The sequence below is a fragment of the Pseudocercospora fijiensis genome (genome assembly GCF_000340215.1).
Source record: "Pseudocercospora fijiensis CIRAD86 unplaced genomic scaffold MYCFIscaffold_3, whole genome shotgun sequence".
Taxonomy (NCBI): domain Eukaryota; kingdom Fungi; phylum Ascomycota; class Dothideomycetes; order Mycosphaerellales; family Mycosphaerellaceae; genus Pseudocercospora; species Pseudocercospora fijiensis.
In genome coordinates, this window is record NW_006921534.1 from 361,317 (window position 1) to 383,334 (window position 22,018).

Below are 22,018 nucleotides of genomic sequence, written 5' to 3' on the forward strand. Positions count from 1 at the left end.
TTTTTTTTCTTTTTTGGCACAGGCATCGAAACACCTCGCGAGCTGCCAAATTAAAACGCGCTGTCACACACACGCACCCCCCCCCCCCCCCCCCGAAAAAATTCAACACACTCCGCCACAAATAAAAATGGAAAAAAAGGGAATCCTTTTCCTCCTCCAACTAAAGGGGCTAAAAAAAAGACCAACATTTCTCCCCACGAAACTTTCCCTTTTTCAAAATCCAAAAAACCCCAACCGCAATCAAACCACACGCGTACTTTCTAAGAATCTCCAGAACTCTTCCAACCCGCTCGCTCAGCAAGGAGAGAGAAGTTCAACTAGGTAAAATATAGAAAGACTCTCGGTGGGGCAAAAAAAAATGTAAAGAGAAAAAAAAAAGAAGTGAGAGGTGAAGGAAGAAAGATATATTAGGGAGAAAGGAAGTCGAGGAACTGAGCTTGTAGAAGAAGAAGAAGAAGAAGATCCAGACTTTGTAGGAATAAGCTAGGTGTGTGAAGAGAAAAGGACGTGAGAGTAAGCGATGAACTAACTCACCGAGCGCATGGAATCATAACGCTCGAGCTCGTTATAGAAGCCATGGCTGTGCGGACGGCGCTGAGATACAAGAGAAAATGTTCGATTTCGAAGCGAAGGACTTGGTAAGAAGTCCCATTTCATAAAGAATGCATCATCAACTACCCACTCCCAGCTGTCTCCATTTCCCTCCCGTCCCATCCCACCCCACCCACTCTACCAGGAAACGCCAACGCTAATCCCACACTCAACACTCCGCAACCCAAAAAACAAGAGAGATCCTCCTCACCCCCTCTCCCTTCTAACAACACTCCGACTCCCAACCGGCGGCCTCCTCTCCCCAAAATTATGCAACCGCTCACCCACAAGATAAACCTCATCACGAATCCTAGCCCTCCACCTGCCCGTAGCCTTAACAACCTCCGTAGAACCCAAAAGCGCAAGGATGCAAGCAGCAGTCATGGGGTACGAGTAGCGATTGATCATGAGGACCAAAGTTTCGGGTAAAGAGATGCTGGCCCAGGTGAGGAAGTTGAGGAAAGCGTTGGCGAGGCCGAGGGGGGCGGTGAGGAGGGTGATGGAGAGGAGGGTGATGGGGAGGATGAAGAAGCGGGTGGCGAGGCGGGCGTCCGGGTTGAAGTAGCCGTTGGCTGTGATGCGGCGGACGGCTTCGGCGGCGCGAGAGGTGGGGGTGCTGGTGATGGCGCGGAGGGCTATCCTCAAGTAAAGGAAGCCTAGAGCGTAGTCGGAGAAGATGTGGACGGCGTGATCCGCGAGGGTAGGTGAAAGCTGGTCTAAGGACTCGGTCTGGTTGCCTTTGGTTGCAAACGCGGTGAGGGTGGTGTTCAAGAAGTTCGTGGCGGTGCTGTTAGTTCCATTGGCTGCTGCTTCCTTCAGTGCGGGCGCGAGATTCGCCACCAGATATGTGTGTAGCGGGAGGATGAAGTAGAATTGGAGGAGGAGCGCAAAGACCAGTGGCAGCATGGCCAGGAAGCCATAGACGTAGAAGCACTTGGCAGCTTGTAGGGTATACTTTTTTGCTGCATCGGTCCAGGCCTTGAGGTCTATGTCGGCTTTCTCACGCAGAGACCTCGCTGTTGGGCCACCGTGAAGGATAATGTATAGCAGACTGCCGAAGAAGTACGCACCAATCGAATACGGATAGATGTCGTTGACCATGACGTGCGGAGGAAGGACTGCGGAGAGTACCATGCGTCCGAAGCACAGTGGCAGAAGCGTGACACAAAGCCCAGTCATGGCAGAGAACATCCACAAGCACACCATGAAGAGAGTAACCCTCAGTCGGAAGAAGGGCGGCACGTAGACAGTGCAGAAATGCTCATTCTTCTTGCCTTCTTTGTCGGCGATAAAGACATTGCCATCCTCGACATGAAGCGTCGCTTCGCCTGGTTTTGGTGGCCGATACTGATCGTTGCATGGTGTGAGGACGTACTTGCCATCGCGCTTGAAGTACACCTCGGGGACGTCGGTTTGGTCAGCAAGTGTAACAGTGGCCTCGTCGATGTTCGCCTTTCTGAAGAGTAAGAAGCTAGTCCAAGTCTTGCGCACATGGCGACCTTCCTCGTCCTTGCGCCGGTCATCGAACATGAAGTGCGACAATCGGAGAAATCTTGCGCAGCGCCTTAGCCACCAGGAGTACATGGCATTGACAGCAGTACTCGGCTTAAGGTACCGAAACAGCACCGGTGTCATGAAGGCAAACACCAGCAGGTCGAACGGAAACTCCAGGAAGGGCTCTGTCGATATCAGATGGATCGGGAATATGCCGCTAAAGACCTTGCCGATGCCCCAGATCACACCTCCGAGGCATAGGATCACCAGGGCTCCGTAGACCAGTGCGCTGAATGCAATCTTGCGAAGCTGTGTAGTGACATTGCGTTCCAGCACGTCACGAACTGGGTGGAAAGTTGGGTCGTCTGGGTCGCGGATAAACCACAAAACGCCTTTGCGTAGGATTTTACGGCACATGCCGACGAAAAGCGCAAAGTGGAACATGTAGCAAGTGCCAATGAACCAGTGAACGAAGCAGAATGTGTACGGGGCTTTCATCGCGAATACCCAGCGAGACGCGACAGATGCACTTTGGAACAGTGGCAGGAAGGCGATGTCGAGGAGTAAGCCGCAGTAGAGTGGGAAGACCAGCATCTCGATGCTGATGATCAAGATGACCTTCATCACACCACCAGCCTGTCGAAGGCTGTCGCGGACCATTTTCTCGGTCTTCTGTCCAGTCTGAGATCTGGTAAAGTTCTTGTCAATGGCGACATAGACTGCTGCGATGGCGGCGAGAGCGACGTAGCCCGTCAAGACGGCCCAGGTGCGATCTGTCGTCGACCAGTAGACAAGTGTTGGATCTAGCGGCTTGGACTCGGACGACGGGAATGTCAATGAGCCATAACGCAAACCTCTCAGAGCCGAGACTAAAGGTGACACATTTCGCTGAAGCGTTTCCACACTGGCGGCGGCAAGAGCAGGTACCCGCGTGATTGTGGAGAGCGCATCAATAAGACGCTTCCAAGCCAGAGATGCCGACCCAGCAGATATGGTCTCGACAATGCTCGTGACACTGCCTCTCACGAAAGCAAGTACTGCATCAGCCTCGTGCTTGAGTGTCATAAGGGAAGCATGAGAGTGCGCTGAAGCTCCCAGCAAAGCAGCGTTCCAACCGAAGTCGTCCACGGGCTCATTGCCAGACATGATGAGATTCTGTAGACGATGTCCAGCTGAAGCTGCGGTGGACGAGGCAACGTCAGATATCCATTTGGTGACGCTGTGATCCACTAGATGGGGAATCCATTTCTGCATCATTGCAAGCACCCAGTCAGTGAAGAGGGCGGCAACCACGGTACTCCAACCAAAGACCAGCAGTGCGAGGTCCACTATGATGTCGGTGACGAAAGACAGGATTTGCAGCGGCGTTTTGATGACGAACTCCATGGGAGCACCGAGGAAAGATAACACGATCTTGCCCCCGATATATGGCATGCCGACTGCCCCGTAAACAGTGCCGCAAACCAATATCGCACAGAAGCAGGACGTCTGAAAAAGGCCAATAATGGGCCCTTGGAACCCAATCAACTCGAAAATGCCTTCCAAATCCTCGGCATCTTCGACAGCTTCTGCGTCCAGACCAGCCTGCTGTGCTGCTGCAACAACTTCGGGGTCGTTGCCAATAAGTGCTTCATCATGGGCATGGCCTGCAATTAAAGGCTGGCCATTCTGGATGTGAACGAAGGGTGCCTCTTCGTCCTCATCGTCCTCATCGAGCCATTCCTCTGCCGGCGGCGGAACCGGTTCTGGAGCTTGTGCTTGAATATCACCCCAGAACCAGTCAGCTAGACGTTGCCACCGACTGGGAGGGACATCGACAGGTCCAGCGTTGACAGCGGCTGGGGAGTCCGAATTTTCCAAACCGTTATCGTCAGCTAAGCCTGCTCCACGGACCTGCTCCACGGCCTGGTCGATGGCTTCGTCAGGATATGCGCTAGCCACACCCAATGAAGAAGGACTTTCAGCGTCAGGTCGCTGTAATGTGTCGGCAGTTTCTGCTCTTGAGTTGACAAGAGTGTCGGAGTTGGTAACTTGAGGTTCAAGATCATCATCGTGCTCGTCCTCGTCCTCGTCGTCACCGGCAGAAGGCGTGATTTCTAGCAATCTTCGCCGAAGTTCATGGGTTGTCAAAGTAGGGCGATGTTCGCTTTTGTCCTCCGTCGGCTCAGGAACTATGGCTCGGCCCTTGCCTTTGCCAGTGCGTTTGATATTGATCTTCGCATCAGGGCCGGCATTCGTTATCGGCATCTCGTCATTGTTGTCTTGAAAAATATCCGTGTGATCAATGACCGGCTCCTGCGCTTGTTCTTCGGCAGCGTTTTGCGATTCTTGCTCGTCAGGATGAGGCACAGCGAGCCAGCTTCCGTTCGAGGAAGAAGGTGGGCTTGCCAGACTGGGGCTTGTAGTTGATGGCTCTACCTTGGTGCTTCTCGGTGAAGAAGCAGCGGATGAGTGGCGGCCATGAGCAGCCAGAACACCATCTGCTTCTTCAAGGACTCGCTGGATCTGCGCTGCTCGTGATGAACTGTCTCTGGTAGGCATTGGCGGTCGTCGCGCCGAGCTAGAGCTTTCAGGCGACGGCGATGCAGTACGACTGGCACCTTGCAAAGATCCATCACCCAGAATGGCCTCGGCATCTCCATGCGAAGATGGGTTGAAGTCCTGCGCCTGCGTTGACGAGGCGAACGTTGTCGTTGATGCGGAATTCGGGTCAAGTCGTCCGTGGTAGCGTTTCCTCATCTCTACAACCAAAGCCTCTTCCCAATCCTCGCGCTGCGATATGGGCAACTCTTGTAGCTTTGAAACAATATTTTCTGTCAGCTCGTTGGCATCGACACCACTTTTTTCTGCCGCGAGGATCGACAGCATGACCAATTCAGCTTTACTTTTGAATCGCTCCCGTGCCTCTTCATTGTCTCCAGCATCTCGCAAGTCTTCGGTGGCAGAATCGATCAGGAAGTACAGATTCTCCCAACCAATCCATCGAATTCCTTGCAACGACTGTTCGGCCGATTCTGGCTGAGTACCTTCGTTCTCTTGCAGATGGAGTAACCTTTGACGTGCTTGTTCGAGCCGCTCAGCTTGCCTCTCCTGTATCCGTATTTGCCGCTGAAGCTGGCGCTCCTGTCGCTGTAAGGCTCGTTGCGCGTTGTTGATGTTGTCGAGATTCACGAGTGGCTGCTGTTGGACGACCCACTCCCTAATCAAGAAGACGAGAATGAAGCCGACAATGACGACGCATGTGATAAGCTGGCCCTCAAAAATGTCGAGGATGATTTGGTTGAGGTAGGTGCTGTTAGTGAGTTCGGAGATGTATGTCCACGAGGAGAGAATGGAAGGACTGGCGTGCGCACTGTAGGTGGTAGTGTTATGAGAGTCCTGCTCGTGTGCCATGCCGGTTGCATTCTTGAGCGCAGATAGAGCTTCACCAATCATGCCCATGGCATCTACCGGTTGTGACGTCTTGGTGCCTCCAGTAGTGCCAAGCCCAAAAGAGGAGCCTAGCAATTGCTCGAATGTGGCATAGAGAGAGTCTGGTAGAGACGAAGTGGCATTGTGGATGAGTTGCGACGCTTCATTCTGTGCTTGTTGGCGCAGCATTGCCGCTTGAGTTTTGCTCAAGTAGGCTTCTCTTGCCCAGCCCACATCGGCCATCCAAAACATCCACCTCCAGGCCCATCGCACCAGGTAGGGCAGTAAAAGCAACCAGACAGCACTGACGAGAAGTGCGCGACAAGCGCGGAGGGTCATGACAGCCAGGTGCACACATGCTCGGCGGAGGAAGACGGTCCACGGCAGAGTAGTGGGCATGTTCGCATCGTACAGCTTGGTAAAGCGGAAGGGCGTCTTGCAGAGCTCGCAGTGCTTCTTCTGCGAATGCGACAGCCACTCCATGAGACATTCCTGGTGGACGAACTTGATACTGCCGGAGCATTTGCACGGGTAGAATAGAGGCTCTTCCGGCGTGCCTTCGCTCCTGCATATGCGACATGTCTCGCCGCCATTCTGAGAATCGGCAGCAGTGCCTTTGGAGGAAGCAGTATCTCGCGGCGATGGTGGAGCGATGTCCGGGTCATTCATGATGTCTTTCTCTTGCATGCCATTTTCATTCTCGGCATCACGGAGATTAAAGCGGCTGCCAATGGCAGGGTCGAAGGTCCGCCCGCCAGCTATGTCGTTCATGGTGGATGCCACTGGATGGACAGATTGTCGTGGTTGAGAGGTGCCGAATGGGCGGGCGGTGGTATTCAGGTCATCGGAGCACGGCGAATGCTCAGCTCGCAGGTCGTCGAGGATGTCAGGCGTATGCTATATGGGTGAGGTGATGAAGGTTGGAAGTAGCCCCGGTGTTGGAGAAGCGACACTGGTATGGATTAATATGTGTTCACTGCCACTCGGCCAGACAGTTGATGCCTGAAGCAGAAGCAGAAGCAGACTCTCCAGGGCTACGAAACGCAGCAGGCTTGCGAGTGTCAAGCACCGAACGAGGCAATGCCTTATAGTATTGCGGGCTCTTGTTTCTGCCTCAGACGTTTTTCTTAGAGTCGGTGATAGGGCAGCAGTGAATACTCACAGTCTCCGGGCGGTTTGCTTCGCTTCGCTTCGGAGCGGCGAATGCGATGACGATGACACGCGCGAGACACGATCACGTGACAAAGCTAGTAAATGAAGGGACATTTGATGCTAGCAAATGGGCCATCAATAGCCTAATAATAACGTACGGTAACGATGCAGCGTCGGTGTCTGTAGGAACAAAGGGCAGGAGGGGGCGAGAGAGAGTTCTCTATACTGCCCAACGCCGTCCCTTCATCCAGCGTGGTCGAGTAGAATACTGCTTCTTGCTTGGCCCTGATGAAGGGTTCTGCACGCTTCACGCACCTCTGACTCGCGAACTCACAGCGGAGGAACGCTGGCAGAATTGGCTTTCGGGACCTGAGTCGACGCAGGAACTTCTCCTCACGCAGCGCATGTAGACAGAGCGCGCGAGTCGTGCAAAGGCAATTGGGCTCGCAGAATACCACCCAATACGACGGCCATCGACGTTCATGTGCTGAAGGATGACGACAGGCTGCGCCGAGCGTTGCCCAAGCTTGCTTGCTTTCCAGCTTCCCAGAGCTCGCGTCCACATATCAACTCCCCCTTCCTCACCGTGCAAGCGAGCAGAGGCCACAGTCCATCACCTCGCACCCCATTTTTCCTATTCTTCACTTTGTTGTTCTTGATGCAAGCACTCCCTTCCTTTCGTGTGGAATTTGTCTTGTGATTGTCTGTAGCGTCAGACGCTAGCATAGTTCTAGCTGGAGCTGCACCCATCTCCCACCACGCGCCGCCCTCAACAACATGGCCGTCACCGCCAACGGCAAGCCCAAGGCACCCAAGGCAGAGATGAACGGGCATGCGAATGGCAGCATCCATGCCCACACCGACACGAGAAGCTCACGGAGCAGGCGGAAGGCGAAGTCGACGTGGACAGCATGGGTGATTGATAAGGGCGCAAAGGCTCTGGTGTGGTACACAGTCGGCACAGTCCTGTTGAGCTGTCCCACCAAGCAGGCAGACCTGAACGACACGACGCCGCACATCTGCAAACCATACCTGCAAACGCGAGATTTCCTCACTCCCTACGCCCAGCCGTACTACCACCAATATCTACAGCCGTACGTGCAAAAGACTCAGCCATACGTCGACCAGTTCAACGAGAAGGTATATACGCCCGGTGCAGCAGCGTATCAGAAATATGGCGCCGCGCAGGTCGCCACGGTGCAGAAGATCGGCCAGCAGCAGTGGCAGAAGACCATTAAGCCAAGTCTTGAGCTTGTGCAAAAGCAAGCTGGCGAGCAGTACGAGAGCACTCTGGCCCCACACGTCAAGAAGGCCCAGGATATAGTACAGCCGTACTACGATGGAATTGTAACATCGGCAAGCGACATCTGGCAACTCGAATTGGAACCTGTCTACCGCAAGTCCGCTCCTGTTGCTCAGAAAGTCTACGCTCAAGCCCAAGCTTTTGTGCTGAACACTGCTTTGCCCCAGGCACAGTACGTGGGAAACATCACCTGGACACTCTGGACTCGTCAGGTATGGCCCAAATTGCGCATCCTCTACGGAGAAAACGTTGAGCCCCAGCTCCTCCGCATCACCCAGCGCCTCGGCAGATACAAGGATGGCAAGAAGCTCGAGGCTGACATCAAGAGCTCCGAGAGCAGCTCTAAGCTGGGAGTTGCCTCATCGAGTGCGGAGTCCATTACCTCCTCAATCGTATCGACTGTCGGCGAAGCAACCGCCAGTTCGTCATCCGCTGCCAGCGCCGCCGCCTCGAAAGATCCCAAGCCGACCCCGGAGCCTGCCGTTCAGTTCCAAGAAGATCTCAAGAGCTGGGAGCGCATCTGCGCCAAGGCGGTCGATGAGGGTGCTGAAGACCTCAGAGAACGCATCAAGGACATCACTGCCCACCAGGTCAGCGCTGCAGAAGGTGTCGGTACTGCTCTTGTCACACAACTTCAAGAGACTACTGAACGCGCCTTGAACAACATCAAGGCTCGCATTCGGCAGATCGTCAGAGATCTGCCAAAGGACGCCGACCAGGCACGTTTGGACGCGGCGAATGGGCAGCTCGTCATTTCAGTGCGAGCTGCTGGCTCGACCATCAAGCAGCGTGCTCAAGCTGTTCGCGACTGGCACCAAACCTCGCAAGCCGAGACTGAGAACCTCGTCCAGAAGGCTCTGCAATCTACCTTGGAGACAATAGACAGCATTCGCGAACTTCGCCTGACTGAGATTGGCCGCAAGTATGCTTCGACTTCGCTCCCACATAAGGAGTGGAGCAAGTACAACGACATCAAGAAGTCCACTCAGACGTGGAGAAACGACGTCGAAAAGGCCGCACGAGACCACGCTGGCATTGCCGAGGCTCAAGCTGCCAGCGACAAGATCGAACACAATGCCATGGTAATTGCTGAAGACGCGGCTAAAGAGCTCGGCCGTCTGAAGGAGGTTGGCAAATGGAAGATTGCAGCGGATGATGCCAGCGATGACTTCACAACAAAAACCATACCACCACCAGTGCGGAAAGCTCAAGAGGCAATCATTGAGAAGGTCGCAGAAGCTTCTGAAGCTGTATTCGGCACGGAGCAAGGGAACGTTGAGAGTGCCACTTCGGTCGTCGCGGAGAAGGCCTCTGAAGCAGCATCAAGCCTCTCCGAGAAGGTCATCGGCTCTTCCACCGGGTCTATGGAGAGCGCCGCGAGCAAGGCCTCCAATTCAGCCACGAGCATCGCATCTGAAGCTTCCAAATCTGCATCTGATGCAGCTTCTTCAGCTTCCAGCGTGGTCTATGGCGAGTCCAGCGTGTCTGACACTCTCAAGGAAGCGGCCTCATCGGCCTCGAGCGCCATCATTGGAGAGTCCAGTCTAACCGACACCATCAGAGCCGCCGCCTCGTCAGCATCGAGCGTGGTTGCTGGCGAGTCAAGTCTGGCTGACACCGTTGGGGCAGCTGCGTCATCGGCGTCGAGCGCCGTTGTTGGCGAGTCAAGCTCCACCGTAGCGGGGACCAAACCCAAACTCTCTAGCGTTCTTGAGGCTCAAAAGTCTGCTGCAAGCGACGCGTCGAAGAGCGCGTCGTCCGTCGCCAGTGACGCCTCTTCAGCTGCTGCCTCTGTCTACAGTGGCCTGCCAGATGCTGAGGATGTCGCCGGTGCCGCTGGCGACGCTGCTCAAAAGCCAATCCAAGCGGGAAAGAAGGTCTGGGGAGGTGCAAATGCGGAAGTCATTGTCGAAGCTCGAGACCCAATTCTTGACGATGATGTCGTCGACACGGGCGCTGTCTTCAGTGAGAGCATCCAGCAGATCATCAACGCCGCGGGCGAAAAGGGCAATCAATTGACCGAAGCTATTCAAGAGGCAATCAGCCGCGCCACCGCGACCCCAACCCAGGGCGCTGTTGGCACTGTGACAAGTCTCGCTTCTGAGCAGTACGAGAGCGCTCTTTCTGCAGCGAGCAGTGTCATGTTCGGATCACAGAACGTGTCAGAGCAAGGCCTCACTCGTGCTGCCAAGGAGCAGTATCTATCTGCTGTCACTGCCGCTTCATATGCCATCTACGGAACCCCGGTCACAGCAGCACCATTCGCAGCCGCTAGCTCGGCCTACGAGAGTGCCCTCAGTGCCGCCTCTGAGCAATTTGAGGCTGTGAAATCTCGTGTGTCTGTGCAAATCGCTGGTACGCCCAAGCCAGTCCATCAAGAGATGCTGGCCTCCGCTCAATCAGCTTATTCTGCTGCGCTTTCTGCCGCCAGCGTCACATTCTATTCTGCGCTTGGCACATCTGCACCACTTGCTGCGGCCAATTCGGCCTATGACAGTGCCATCAGCGCAGCTTCCGAGCAGTACGAAGCCGTCAAGTCCCAAGTATCAGTGCAGGTCTCTGGTACTCCCAAGCCCGCCCACGAAAAGCTGCTGTCTTCAGCCCAGTCAGCTTATTCTGATGCGATGTCAGCTGCAAGTGCTCAGTACACCTCTGCTTTCGGAAGCCAAGCACAGAACTATCTTGCACAGATCTCTGCTCTTGCTTCATCTCGTCTTGCTGATGGTGTCGGCGCCGCACAGGAGCAGTACAAGAACGCCAAGATCGCAGTTGGCGCGGAACCAACCCCAGTCCACCAGCAGTATCTGGCCTCTGCTCAATCAGCATATTACCAGGCGCTCGGCATGGCCCATGGACGCTATTCGGAATTTGTCGAGGCAGCGTCGAGCGCAGTCATGCCAACTCCTACGCCTACCGGCTACCAGGCAAGCATTGATTCGGCTTTGAGCGCAGCCAGAAGCGCTTACAGCGCTTACACCAAAGACGCCTACTCGAGATACAGTGTGCTGCAGTCCATGGCCACTTCGGCTGCGTCTGAACGAGGTCTTGCTGGAGGACCAAAGACTGTGGACAAGAACGTGCTCGACAGTCTCGAGGAACAGATTGTGGATTCTGTCGGCGAGGCCAAGAGCAAGCTGTCAGCTGCGAGTGCATCTGTCAGCTCTCTATATCATGACAAGGTGGCTACTGAGACGCAGAAACCACTCACTGACCAAGCAGCTGAGAACTGGAACATCTTGATTGCCAAGGCAAGCGAGCAAGTCTATGGTGCTCCACCGCCTTTCACGGCTCAAGCATACAGCCGTGCCAGCGAAGGCTATGCTCAGGCAACGGAGGTTGCAAACGTGGCTGCTGCTGCCGCTGCCGCCCAGTACGATCAAGTTCAGGCACTTGTCTCTGAATTGGTATACGGCAAAGAGGCAGACTACACCGCCAGTGTCTACAGCAGATTGCAGTCGGCCTATTCGACAGGCATGCCTGCTGTAGCTTCGCAGGCCAGCAGTTACATGAGCGAGAGCTACGAGTCCATCGTCTCTGCGGTCTCTGCTGTGTTCGTCCCACCCACAGAGGTCCCAACTATTCTGGAACAAGTCCAATCACAGCTTAACGCAGCTGTTGATGCAGCAAGCGCTCAATTCTATGGCACTGAGAAGGGTTACTTCGAGGCAAGTGTACCAGTGCGTTACCCTCCAGTTTGATCACTATCCCCATCGAAAAAAATATGATGCTAACAGCCATCACAGCAAGCCACCGAAGCCGCTGCGTCAGTGTACTCCGATGCGTCCTCCGCCGCCTCCGAAGCCATATATGGGAAAGAGACGAATTATTACGAGGCCGCACAAGCGACCGTTGTGGAAATTGGTGCCTCCGCAAGCTCGGCCATCTCACGTGCGCTGTACGGACCTCCACCACCGACTACTGAAGCTGCTGCCTCGGCTGCCGCTTCAGTATACAGCAGCATGTCGTCTGTGGCTGCAGACCGAGCCTCTTCTGCAAGTGCCGCAGTGAGCCGTGCCGTCTACGGCGAAGAGCAGACATATCTTGAAGGCGTGCAAGCTCAGCTACAATCCGCCATGGCAAGCGCCAGCAGCCGTATCTCCGAGTTCGGTGTGGACGCCCGCAAAGCTGCGCAAGAAGCTGCTAAGACTGTCTCATCTGTCGTTTCTGATGCTACTGGCCGCGTTAGGGATGAGTTGTAGATGAGAGGAAGATGATGCGAGGGAATGGGAAGAAGATTTTGCAGAGGAAAGCTAGATTGAAGAAGAAGGAAAGAGGGGAGAGGTTCGCGCCAACAAAGGCAGGGCAGGGCAGGGCATTAGAACGGGACCTGTTCGCGAGGAAGCATATGTGCATGTGTGTATGTGTATACGAACTCTTTTTTTTGTTCTTTGACGGCACGGCAGGCGCAGGCGCGCATGATATCCCACTACGTTTTGTCAGACGATACGATACTGCTACTAGGTATATATCAATCATAGCATAGTTAGGTCTAGGGAAGATGTATTTTTTTTTTGAATGAGTTATGTATGTCTCTTGGAAAGCACCTCGCGTCACCAAATTCGAGGCGCGCATGCCAGAAGTTAGTTACCTGACTTAGTACTTGCAAAATCCTGTAGTTAAGCAGGAAAGAGATCTGCGGATTCGTGCAAGGCTTGGTTGGAATTTTTAACCCTAACCTAAAGACTCGGAACGTCGAGGTTGTTTTAAAGGCAGTCGGTTGCCGAACACTTTTATACATACTATAAATAGAGTGTTTACAGGTATTGGACTAGGACTAGGACTAGGGTAATAAGATCGTAACTAGGATTGGGATTTGTATAAACTATAAAGATGTTTTGCTGAAATTTATTCTTAGCTATATACTACTAGATCTAGACCTGGTAATGAGCTAGGGTTGAGTGTAGTAATGCACCAATCGCTAGTCGAGCTCATCTGTAATCGGATCTCACCATGTCTTGTGCTTGTGTGTTCCCTCTATCCATTTTCCCTGCAGCAGCAAAGTTCAAATTCTTTGTTCTTCTTCGTGGTATCGTATGGATCATCATCATCATCATCATCATCATCACGAACGCAACAATCAAGAGTCTACCAGCCCCAGTAGTTCCAAGTTTTCCAGTTCCTGCTGTAGTTGACGGGCCAAGAGTAGGCATTGTAGTAGCCCCACCAGAGGTAGCCATTGTAGCTCCGATTCCATTGGGCGTAGTAGCAATAAGATCCGCCGGTGTAGCAGTAGTAGTTTGCGGTAAGGCCATTGTAGCTCCAGGAGTATCGGTTCCAGTAGGGGTTGTCCCATGCCCATTGATTAGCATTATTCTGTCGCTTGGCGGTGGCGGTGGCGGTGGCGGCGCCGGTGACCTTGTTGATCAATTCTCGGATTTGTTCGTCAGTTGGCTTTTCGTCGCCCCCGGCACGTGATAAGGCTTCGTGGGCCATGTGGTTGATGGAGGCGGCATCGATCTTGTTGCTGTCGCGTTCCGCAACCTCCACGCTCTTGGGAAGGAATCAGTCTCTGGGCTCGATGTGATGCATCTTGTTTGCTGAAGTCATACCTCGTTTGGAGTTAGCAATGGGCCAGCAATGGCGCTGGCGGCCGAGAAGGCCGCAATGGTGGCGACGATGTTCTTGATCTGCATCTTGAATGTAATGAGTTCTGTGAAAGGCAAGACGTTCTAAGGTCGGAGTCACTCTGCTTTGCTCTGGTGGGTTTGTTGTTGTGTTGATGATGGGATCTTGGTGGAGGAGATGGACTTTCTTATACCCTCGTAGAGCCCATCTCGTATCTTTGGCCTGTGTGCTTTGTTGCTGCTGTGGAGGTTCTGGACGTCACTGATGTCTATCTTCAGCATGGAAGCTTTGTTGGTCCAAGGCCATGCCACTATGGCAAAGTCCGCGAGTGTTCGACTTTGGACCCAACATCGATAGGGTCAAGAATGAAATCTGCACACCGGACGGTCGATCTAATTTGGAAGTGCTTCGCCCCCATATCTAGGATCGCTATATAGGGACCGCTTCCGAATGGGCTTAGAAGGTACAACACTTCGATTCTATGCTTGGGTCCGAAGCTTAATTGTGCTAAGGCTGGGCTCCGACTCAAAGTAGCCTGAGGATATGCTTCGCTCTCGCATAACGCATTCTGACTTTTGCTACCTTCTGAGCCAACACGAGGGAGCACGGGTCCGTGCTGATGATGAAGACGGAAGCTAGAATAGCGGGTTACCAAAGCTTTGGAAAGCGCTACTATTCTTCAGTCTCTTGAGTGATAGAGACCTGATGCAGCACGTACGCGAGGGCCCCATTTGCAAGGCAGTCTTTCTATAGATGTTGCAGGAACCGAGGGAAATTCCGCTCCATATACGGAAACATGCTATCATGTTCTTGCTGAATATGCTTGGGTTGATAGCGGTATAAGGTCGATGTTGGTGTGAGACCTCGAATACTTCGCTCTGTCTTATGCATAAGACAAGCTGTCTTATCCATAAGACAACCTGCGTAGGGGTCGTGACAGAAGTCGCAGAGCGTGCACGGTTGTGCACAGACAAAGCACAGATGGATTCTCATAAGACGGTCGTCTTGTAAAAGATGGCTTGTACGTCTTCCTGCTTGCTTTTCACCCCTGTCAAAATCATTAACCTTTGGCGCTGCTTTTGCCAGATCTCGTAGAGGCCTCTGTCTTATAACTCTTATCCATAAGACGGCTTTTCGCGAGGCATTCAAGGCCTGAATGGCGAGCTCGAATTCGAGCAAACTCCAGCCATGACGTGCTTTCAAGCTCGCTGGAAGTGGTGTCCTAGAGGGATTGACAGACAAGGGCATGCCCAAATTTCGGAACCTCAGTGTCAGATATTGTTGTGAATCGTGCTAAGGATGCAACTAATTATCGGATTGACAACTATATAACTATATAAAGAAGGATCAGGAGCCTGCTATAGAAACTGTAGTTAATATACCTATTGTGTGTCCTTCCTCTTGGCATAGGTCAGCTAATAGTATTAGCTAACTAGCATATTACCTAACTGAACTACAACACTCCCCCTTAGGTAGAGATAATATACTATTCAGATTAGACACTCTAAATCTAGGCTTAGAGCTTCACTTCATCTTCTAACTGCCTTTAGATGTTAGACTATATCTGCTTTATATACAGCTTTATATACTATACTACTTATACGTACTTATATTATATTGTTTGCTAATTGGTTTGCTTTAGAGTAATGTCCTTAGTCGTAATTACAGGGTTAGTAGGCGCCTATAAAAGACACTTAAACTTAACTAGATAACTTGAACTTTTACAATCTACTCTTTAGTAATCCCTAAAGTACTAGCAGCCTCTACTAGATTTCAAATTCTTACTAAGACCTTTTAAGTCTAATAGCTAGCCGAGACTTTAATATAGCGATAATTCTTTACCCTAGCTTAGGGAGTATAGCGAGTAATATAGGTAGTAGTAGCAGCGGCGGCGGTAGTAATAATCTAAATAAGAATCGGCACCCTTCGCGTTATAATAAGCTCTAGCTTATAGAGATTAGTAAGTATTGCTATTGGAGTTTCCCCTTTTCTAACAATTTGCTAACTAGGCGTAGTCCTTAAGGAAGTTTAGTTAACTATCGCGATTCTCTAGAGAATTATCTAGTGCTTAACCAATATTGGTCCGGAGTAGACTCCGCCTTAGCTGCGCAACGTTGATGTTAGGCATTTTATTACGAGCTAGGATAATGCTCGGCTGTTTCTAAGTGTGCCTCCGCGTCTGCGTAAGGCGGCTAAGGCATTTAATTTAGGCTTAAAATCGAATGTCAACTACTTGCCTACCGCGCTTGTATATACGGCTGCTACTAGACGCGTATATACTAGTAACAGCTAGTACGGTCCTTATAAGTAGTTAAAGGGTCCGTACTTAGAGTATATAACTCTAAGTTATCGAATTAACGGTTAGGATATCGCTTTCCTAAAAGGGGCTTATACTAACTGTACTAGCCTAAATTATTATAGTTAATGCGAGTTCTCTAGTAAGTTGAATCTAGTCTTGTACATTTTTTAAGGCAAAAACACTAATTCTTTTGTTAGGTTACGTCTCTCGGCTACGCTCTAATACGAATCGTTAGACGCCTATAGCGCCTCTACCGCCTCGTAATCCGGGGAGTAGAGTAGGCACTAATTAGCGTCGTCTGTACGTGCTAGTCCCGTCTAGTATCGATTAGAGTACTCCTTAGGGCGCCTAGGTAGTAGCAAATTTGCTACTATAGCAGGCAAATGCTTATACCTAGGCTGCTGCTTAGGGACGTAGTCGTAGTCTAGGTTCTAGGTTGTCTACTAGTCCTAGCTCGACTCGTGATTCTAGTAGTCCTTAAAGGGGTTTCTCTAATTACGAAGATAGTAATGCTAAGATAGGTAGCTAATTAGGGAGATTCGGTTTTTTCTAGTAGATAGAGAGCTATAATGTATATTTTCGATTTTGAAATAGGCTAGGCAGTCTGGATTAGTAAAAGCCTTATAGTATTAGAGAGTTTCTAACTCTCAAGGGCTAGGGTATTTCTTCCTACTTAGTCTTAATATTGTTATAAAAGAAATTTTGCAGCTTAGACTGCATAGTGCAGCTAGGCTGTTTCTAGAAATTAGAATGAAATTCAATGAGTATATAAAGCTTGTTTTCTGATCCTATAAATAAGATTTTTCTTTCTAAAGGAGTGACTTAGGAGTTTGTCCTAGAGACGCTATATTATTAGAGAATTTTGTTTGGAGATTTAGGCTTAGTAAAACAGTCCGCTAGCTGTTTGTTAGTAGTAACGAATTCGACACTAATCTTTCCCTAGGTATACTATTCTCTATAGTAGTAGTTCCTAAGGGAAACGTGCCTCGACCTCTTAGAATTTGTATAGTCCTTAATAAGGGAAATGGCTAACTAGTTGTCTACCTAGATATAAATCCTGTTGACTTCTTCCCTAGTAAGTAGTTAAAGCTTAGTCATCAAATTTCGGAGCTAGTAGATTTCTCTGTATGCTTCTATTAGAGTAATATACTCTACTTTAGTACTAGAGAGTACGACTTCCTTTTAGAGCTGTAATCTCTATATAATTGGAGTATTATTAAAAAGTATAAGGGCGCCTAATGTTGATCTTAATAATAAAGGGTTACTAGCAAAGTCTACGTTAGAGTATACCTAAAATTCTAAAGTTTTCTTCTTTCTAAAGATAAGTCCTTTGTTAACTATACTAGCAATGTACCTCTAGAGATGTTTAGCAGCTATAACGTGCTTAGGTCCGGGATTCTGAAGGAACCTAGCAAGGTAGTTGACGGTATAGCTAATATCTAGTCTAGTTTGGTTAGCTAGAAACTGCATTTCACCAATTATGGTATTAAATAGCTAGTAGTCCTAACGGTTATAGGGGGTTGTAAGAGGCTCGTAAAGCTTCTTAAGTAGATGCTTTATTAGCTTATACTAGTCTAAGCTATACTTCTAAAGCTTCTCTTTAGTATAGTGTATCTAAGAGATAGTAAGGTTTCCCTCCTTGTCTTCCTTTAGATAAAGGCCTAGAAATAGGTTAGACGTAACAATCTTGATTGTATACTTCTTACGAAGACCTTCAATTAGAGCATCGATCTTTGCTTTAGAGGTTCTAAAGATTTAGAAATTATCTATATAAAGGAGGACAAGAATACTATTACCTTACTATAGGCAATAGTTACTCTTTGTCCTACTTAGGCTAAGTTAACGAAGAGTATCTAAGGCATTATAGTGCTAGAGATTAGCAGCCTACTTAAGGCTATACAATCCTTTTCTAATACGGATAATCTACTTTAGAGGGTGCTTCTTAAATAGGTACGCGCCTTCTAGGGGTCTAATAAAAATCTCTTTATCTAAAGGGGGATTTAAGAAAGCAGTCTCGATATCAACCTGTCTTCGCTTCTAGTTTTTGTTTACTAAAAGCCTAAGGACAAGTCTAGCAGTAGCTGCTCTTAGTGTAGGAGCATAGGTGTTAATATAGTTAAGACCTTGCTTCTATATAAAGCCTCTAGCTGTCTATCTTGCCTTATATTTATTAATAGAGCCGTCTAGCAGGTATTTGATCTTGAAAACCCATTTTCCTATTAGAGGTGTTCTGCCTTTTAGTAGGGATTCGGCTAGAATCCACTCGATTATACTAGACTTTTTAAGAGACCTTATCTCTTTTGTAACGGCTTTTCTCTATTCATCCTAGTTAGGCCTTTTTAGGGCTTTAGCTAGGGTTATTAGGTTAGCTAGCTTCTAAGCATCTTTTATAGTAGCAGCTACAGCAATCTTAGTAATCTTGCTATAGTTATACTTAGCTACGGCTCTGCTAGACCTAAGTCGTACTTCGGCTTAAGGAGGGTTTGGCTAAGGTGGGTTAGGAGCCCTCTTTCTCTTGCTAATAGTCTTAGGGACTTAGAAGGGAGTGATTGGGGTGTCTTCTAGTTTAGTAGTATCTGTTTCTTAAGTGTACTGATTTTTCTTAGGAGCAGCTTCCTACTAGGTAGCTAGTAGTTCTAGTTGGTAATTTTAGAGTATTAGCTTATTAGCTGTAGGTGTTAGCTGAGGTAGTGTTCCTTACTTAAGTATACCTTGCTCCCCCTAAGCTATAAGGGAGTCTTCCTAATCTTCCTGATTATAAGCCTGCTAAGGCTAAGGGATACTACCTCCAAATAGCTCCCCCTAAGGTTCTAAAGAGTGCTAAAGTGTTTAGTTATTACTAGGGAATAGTGCTAGGATTCCTAACTTAAATGAAAGGTTAGACTAGGTTTCAAGTACCTAAATAGTCTCCTAAGGGATAGCTAGTCTTAAATACTCCCCCTAAGCTTAAAGGGTACTTAGAAGCTTAGTAAAATTGTCTTTATAGATAAAGTCCTCGTTAAAGGTAACGTATAGAGAGAATCTAATATTATACTGCTATACGCTATCCTTCTAGTACGGGTTCCAAAGTAGATAGTTTGTTGATAAATTTTCTTAGAATCTAATAAACTAGTAAACGAAAGCTCTTAGTACAAATTTCTAAGAGTTAAGTCGTTCAACCCCGGATTCGAGGTATTTGAATGCCTTATAGCTAAACCGTCTCGTCTTAGACAGGTCAATGTCTATACTGCCGATATTCAAGTCTAATTCGAAAGCCTTAAGTAGAACTTCCTTAGTTCTCAAGTTTACTAGTCTGTTAGTTAGGTAAATCGAATATATTACTGCAAAGTACTAGCAGTATATTAGTAGGCTAGAGTCAATTATCATTGCTCTTGCCTTAAGCAGAATCGTCTTGTTTAACGACTCTACAATGCTATTCTACTCCGGTATATATAGTATAGATATATCCTATCTAATGCTAACTTCCTCTACAAAATGTACTAGATCGTTGTTAGTAAACTCTCCCCCGCTATTACTAAAGATAATCTTAGGGATTTTGTTATATTACCTCTTAATTCTAGCTATCTAGTTAGTTAGCTTGTTACTACTTGTTACCTTGTCTTTGTTTCGAAGTAATAGACCCTACCTAAGCCTAATTTTAGTATCAGTTAGGGTTATAATGTACCTATTTCTAAACAGATTAAATGGTTGTACGCTAACAAGGTCGATATAGACTTCGTTAAGGGCTTTTTCTAGTTTAGTTCTATATTCTCTTAATACAACTCTTTAAGCTCTTAAGAGCTTGTAGGTCTTATAGTACTCGAGTTTAGATATATCAACTTCTTTTAGGCCTGGAATAGCTTCCTTAGTAGCTGTTAGGATCTTGTTGCCGACGTAGCTAAGTCTCTAATGCTATCTTAATGTGTCCGCTCGTAGTCTAGCGATAGCTAGGGCTAATAGCTACCCTTTCTAACTCGATTCTAAGTTTAGTTTTGAAGCTGAGCCTAGCATTTTAACTTTAGCGTCTTTAAGGGTAAGTACTCCTTATACTTCCTTAACTTTTCTAATTAGCTTGCCTTTAAGCATTAAAGTGCCTAAAGGTCTGTCTAAGTAAATGCTACATTTCTTTTAAAGGCGCTCTACTAAGATTAGGTTGCAATCTAAGTTCGGGGAGTAGAGGACGTCTATTAGAGTAATTGGGGTTTTCTTTCCTTTATAGGTTAGGAAGATGTTAACAGTTCCTAATCGTAATACACTTAATTTTCCTACTACTTAGGAGAACTGAACAGGCTTAGTTAGGTACTTAAGATCGCTAAACTAGCTCTTGTTCCCTATAATGTATAGTAATGTACCTATATCCTAAACTTTTATATTAGCTGTTAGGTTCTTAGAGCTTGCTATAGCTAGTCCCGGCTTTGCAATAGCTCCCCTAATTAGGCCCCTACTAAGGCCGTCTAGCTAATAGTCTCCCTTATCTTCCGAGTTAGAGGAGGAGTCTGATTTATCTTTATCATTATTAATAGCACTACTAGATTTGCCCTTTCCTTTACCTTTACCCTTCTTACCTTTGTCTTTGTCTTTACTCTTGTCTTTCTTTCCCTAACTAGGTAGTACTATATTAGGGTATTGCTTATAGCACTTAGCGTTAGTGTGTTTGTGCTTGCACTAAGTATACTAGTCGTTATTATTGCTAATAGCCCCTCCAACAAGCTTTAAGCCGCTAGATAACTATCTAGGAGGCTTTTCTCTCCTTAGGGACGTCATTATTGCTTTAAGGGAGGAGTCCTTAGCTTTAGGCTTGTTATTGTACTTCTAGGATCTAAGCTATTCGTAACTAGAAAGGCCCTAAATAAACAGTATCCTAATAAGTATATTAGGCATCTTAATGTCTAATAACTTTATAGGCGCTTCTATTGTTATAACTGAGCTAGCAAATTGTTCTATCGATGTTTGGAATCTGTTAAACTACTACTAAAAAGATTCGTAGTACTGCTAGGTATTCGGATTAGTAAGGGGCATCCTAATGTGCCTAATAAGTTTGATAGTATTAAATATGTCTACGGTTACAATAGGCTTATATAGAGCCTTAATGTAGTCGTATATATCCTTAGCTAACTTAGATATATCACCGAAGTCTAGTCTAAGGGTAGGGTCGAGTCTAGCAATAAGTATGCTTAGGGCTTAGATATCTTTCTTCTTCTAGTCCCTAAACATATCTCTATACTGCTAATCGGCTAAGTCCCCTATAAACATGCTTTTTAGAGGTGGTTTTATTTCATTAGCCTAGTTAAGTCTATAGAATACTATACTAACTAGGTCCTTTTCTAGAAGGGCCGCCTAGAATATAAGCTTCTAGTCTTAGAAGTTGATCCCCTTCCTAAGAACTTGATTCTCCTTTGCTGTCTTTATCTAATTAGTATCTATCGTTCCTAGCTGCCTTTTAGTATAGTGCTAGGCAGGGCTTATAAGGGACACTTGCTAGGTTTTAGTCCGAACTAGAGCTCTTAACTAGGTACCTAATAGGTCTAGATAGCTAGCTCTATTTAGTAGACTCTAGAAACAGTTCTTTTATAGTTAAACTAGACAGGTGAGCGTATGCGCCGGGCTTATAACCTATTATGAATCGTACTAAGGATGCAACTAATTATCGGATTAATAACTATATAACTATACAAAGAAGGATTAGGAGCCTGCTATAGAAACTGCAGTTAATATACCTATTGTGTGTCCTTCCTCTTAGCATAGGTCAGCTAATAGTATTAGCTGACCAGCATATTACCTAACTGAACCACAACAGATATAGCACGGCGCGCACCGCCGTGAAAACGTAGGAATAGGCATCGTACGGCTCGGACAATTATCCGCTGCAGGGTATTCCATTCCCTAGCTCGGTCTTATCCGCCGAATGGTTTCTTGTACGGCCGGTCTATTCCTAAAGGAAGGATTCAATATTAGGTTTGAATTAATTCTTGCAGTAGCCGCCGGCTTCTATCAAATGTAGTGGTTGAAACGGCCCCTCGGTTAGCCGAAGGACCTTCTCTCCTTCATTTACCTACTACTGCAACGATGCAACCTACCTGTCCTCCCGTAGGCGTGTAAGGAGTGCTATATATAGTACACGTATTCACGTTGCTACTAGGAGCCCTGCGTGTGTTATATGCGTGCAGTAACACGACAACGACGAGGCTATAGGGCTTCGACACCGGCTAGGCTACGCTTAGAGT

The 22,018-nt window shown here is 48.4% G+C and overlaps 3 protein-coding genes across 3 annotated transcripts; 1 reads left to right on the top strand and 2 right to left on the bottom strand.

Annotated features, from left to right (window-relative positions):
• Positions 1 to 798: 798 nt before the first annotated feature.
• Positions 799 to 6,165, bottom strand: MYCFIDRAFT_187077 (uncharacterized protein; the record flags this gene model as incomplete). Its single annotated transcript, XM_007926238.1, has 2 exons — positions 799 to 4,685; positions 4,971 to 6,165. The coding sequence occupies 2 exons, from the start codon at positions 6,163 to 6,165 to the stop codon at positions 799 to 801; spliced, it is 5,082 nt and encodes a 1,693-aa protein (XP_007924429.1).
• Positions 6,166 to 6,282: 117 nt separating this feature from the next.
• On the top strand, positions 6,283 to 12,465 carry MYCFIDRAFT_202776 (uncharacterized protein; the record flags this gene model as incomplete). Its single annotated transcript, XM_007926239.1, has 3 exons — positions 6,283 to 6,381; positions 7,456 to 11,616; positions 11,695 to 12,465. The coding sequence occupies 3 exons, from the start codon at positions 6,283 to 6,285 to the stop codon at positions 12,148 to 12,150; spliced, it is 4,716 nt and encodes a 1,571-aa protein (XP_007924430.1). The 3' UTR covers positions 12,151 to 12,465.
• A 571-nt stretch (positions 12,466 to 13,036) lies between these two features.
• Positions 13,037 to 15,049, bottom strand: MYCFIDRAFT_172864 (uncharacterized protein; the record flags this gene model as incomplete). The annotated part of the gene is made up of 10 exons (XM_007926240.1): positions 13,037 to 13,415; positions 13,439 to 13,460; positions 13,501 to 13,601; positions 13,637 to 13,852; positions 13,895 to 13,908; positions 13,989 to 14,067; positions 14,099 to 14,132; positions 14,169 to 14,263; positions 14,313 to 14,780; positions 15,045 to 15,049. The coding sequence occupies 10 exons, from the start codon at positions 15,047 to 15,049 to the stop codon at positions 13,037 to 13,039; spliced, it is 1,413 nt and encodes a 470-aa protein (XP_007924431.1).
• Between the last annotated feature and the right edge of the window lie 6,969 nt (positions 15,050 to 22,018).